The sequence below is a fragment of the Prunus persica genome, chromosome G3, assembly GCF_000346465.2.
Source record: "Prunus persica cultivar Lovell chromosome G3, Prunus_persica_NCBIv2, whole genome shotgun sequence".
Taxonomy (NCBI): Eukaryota; Viridiplantae; Streptophyta; class Magnoliopsida; order Rosales; family Rosaceae; genus Prunus; species Prunus persica.
The window spans coordinates 11277483-11279708 of record NC_034011.1 but is presented as its reverse complement, the minus strand read 5'-3'; the positions used below and the strand labels follow the sequence as shown (position 1 = coordinate 11279708).

Sequence of the window (2226 nt, the reverse complement as noted above, 5' to 3'; positions counted from 1 at the left end):
AACACTGTTAAATAACAGCTGGTTTCCTTTTCACAGGTGGAAGTGTAAGTTCACAAATTTGTACTAATAATAGGCTCTCATTGCAAGGAACTTGTTACTTTGTTCCATATGCTTCACATGACCGTTTAATTGACGGACTTCCATCCCTGCAGCATCACCGAACCTATTCATGAACTTCACAGTTGATGACAACTGAGGTACAAACTGAACAACTGTACAATATGCGCAAATAGACACTTCAGTTCTTGAGAGGGACAGATTGTTTGCATGTATTTCGGTAGTGGCCCTTCACACCACACCTTGAGCATTTTTTTTGCCGGGAGTCCTCTCCTTTGTAAGGTACTCTTTGCATTTTGCGACGGCCTGGCATAACCTTACAAATAGGAGGAAGGATTTTGACATTGTTCAAATGTTCGGGAATAACCCATGTGCCTTTAGGTGGTACAGGATAAATAGATTCAGCATATGCAGCTGCCCATGTAGCTCGTGTATAATAAGAAGAGGCAAAGGAGTAGGGGTTCAAATTCAAGTGCCGACATACCGCAATAGCATGCTTGCACGGGAGTTGCTCCAAGTCAAACTTCCTGCATGTACAACTACGATTTGCCAAGTGCACCAGACCGTTCAAATCACCATCCAGAACATTATACTCGACATCATTGATTTTGACCACATTCATCCTTGATGCAGCGTCTAACCTCTTCCTTAACTTCTGTTCACCCAAATCAGGGCACAATGTAGAATGACATTTCATTGCTAAATCTCGACGTTGACTAAACCAAGTGAGAAGTAAATTTGTGATTTCATCGATCAAGTGTAGGATCGGAAGCATCCTTGCAAAATGAAGAAATGAATTAATGGACTCCACAATATTCATTGTCATCACATTATAGCGTCGTCCATCACAGTGGGCCCGAGACCACTTCTGAACGCCTGCACATAGTAGATAAGTTCTCACTCGCTCATTGTTTATCATCGAGAAGTGACGATTGAACTCCGCTAGACCATAAGACTTCGCTGCCCTTACAAAATACCCCAGTATCGGATCCCATTGCTTCAAGTGAAATGAGGCTTTCATATTGCCCTTCAAGTGATAAAAGCAAATACCATGGCTTGCCCCAGGAAAAACTCTACGCAACCCATGTTGTATGCTAACATTGCGATCAGATATGACAACAAGATTCGAGCAATCACCAATTGCACAATGTAATTTTCTCAAAAACCACTCCCATGCTGCATCCGTCTCCAAATCTCCAATCCCAAAGGCAACAGGATATATGTTGCGATTTCCGTCAAATGCGGTCGCAACAAACAAAACACCTTTATACTTGCACTTCAAATGGGTAGCATCAACAGCAATCACGGGCCGCATTGACGACTTAAATCCTCGTATGCATGCACCAATTGACATAAAAAAATATAATAAGTGGTCGGCTGCATCAGTCTGAATGTATGTCAAAGTTCCCGAATTTGTATGCTCCAATTCATAACAATAGGAAGGGAGAAGGGAATACGACTCTTCTGCAGACCCTCTCATTGTTTTGAAAGCTAACTCTCGACTTCTCCAAGCTGTAGAGTAGCTTATGCTGACACCAATTTTTTTTTCACATCTGTCTTTATATCAGCTGCAGTGTAAATGCTGCGCGAATCCTGAAATCTCCATTTAACACAGTCAGACACCAATTCGGCCGTAGCTTGAGGATGGTGACTACTTACAAACTTCAGATCACATTCATGAAGTGGATCGTATTTAACAACCTTAAACTCATGTAATCCAACTTTATATGCCCGAAGTTTCCAAGGGCAAGGCACCTGCCAACAGCGAACACAAAACCGACGCTTCCCAGATTGGACTGTTCTGAACCGAAAGTGGCCTCTAATTGCTGCTAAACTGATGGTTTTTAAAAGGGCAATCTTATTTGGATAAACTCGGCCAACCTTCAAATTTGCTTCCCAATTTATGCACGAAAGGCCTCCACCATAACGAATATATTCCACACTCTCACCATGCTTCGAATCAACCCGAATTGTGTGCATTTCACTCGAACTTGATTGCCAGGGAGGTTTAGATTGCACCTGTCTACACTGCACAGTGGAGGGTTCCGCATTGCTGTCCTCAGGAGGATGCACAATTGGTGCAGAGTACGGTTCCTCTTCATTGCTAGGTTGATACAAATCAGCAACTATGTTTTCACCGCTTTCAAAATGAACTTCTTCAACCCAATC

At 42.6% G+C, this 2226-nt stretch overlaps 1 protein-coding gene across 1 annotated transcript; it reads right to left on the bottom strand.

The window, feature by feature from the left end:
* LOC109948015 lies at window positions 239-1372 on the bottom strand. Its single transcript, XM_020559908.1, has one exon. The coding sequence runs from the start codon at window positions 1370-1372 to the stop codon at window positions 239-241; it is 1134 nt and encodes a 377-aa protein (XP_020415497.1).

Coding starts and splice junctions, on each gene's coding strand:
- LOC109948015 (XM_020559908.1), bottom strand. CDS start 1,372: ATGCGGCCCGTGATTGCTGTTGATGCTACCCATTTGAAGTGCAAGTAT.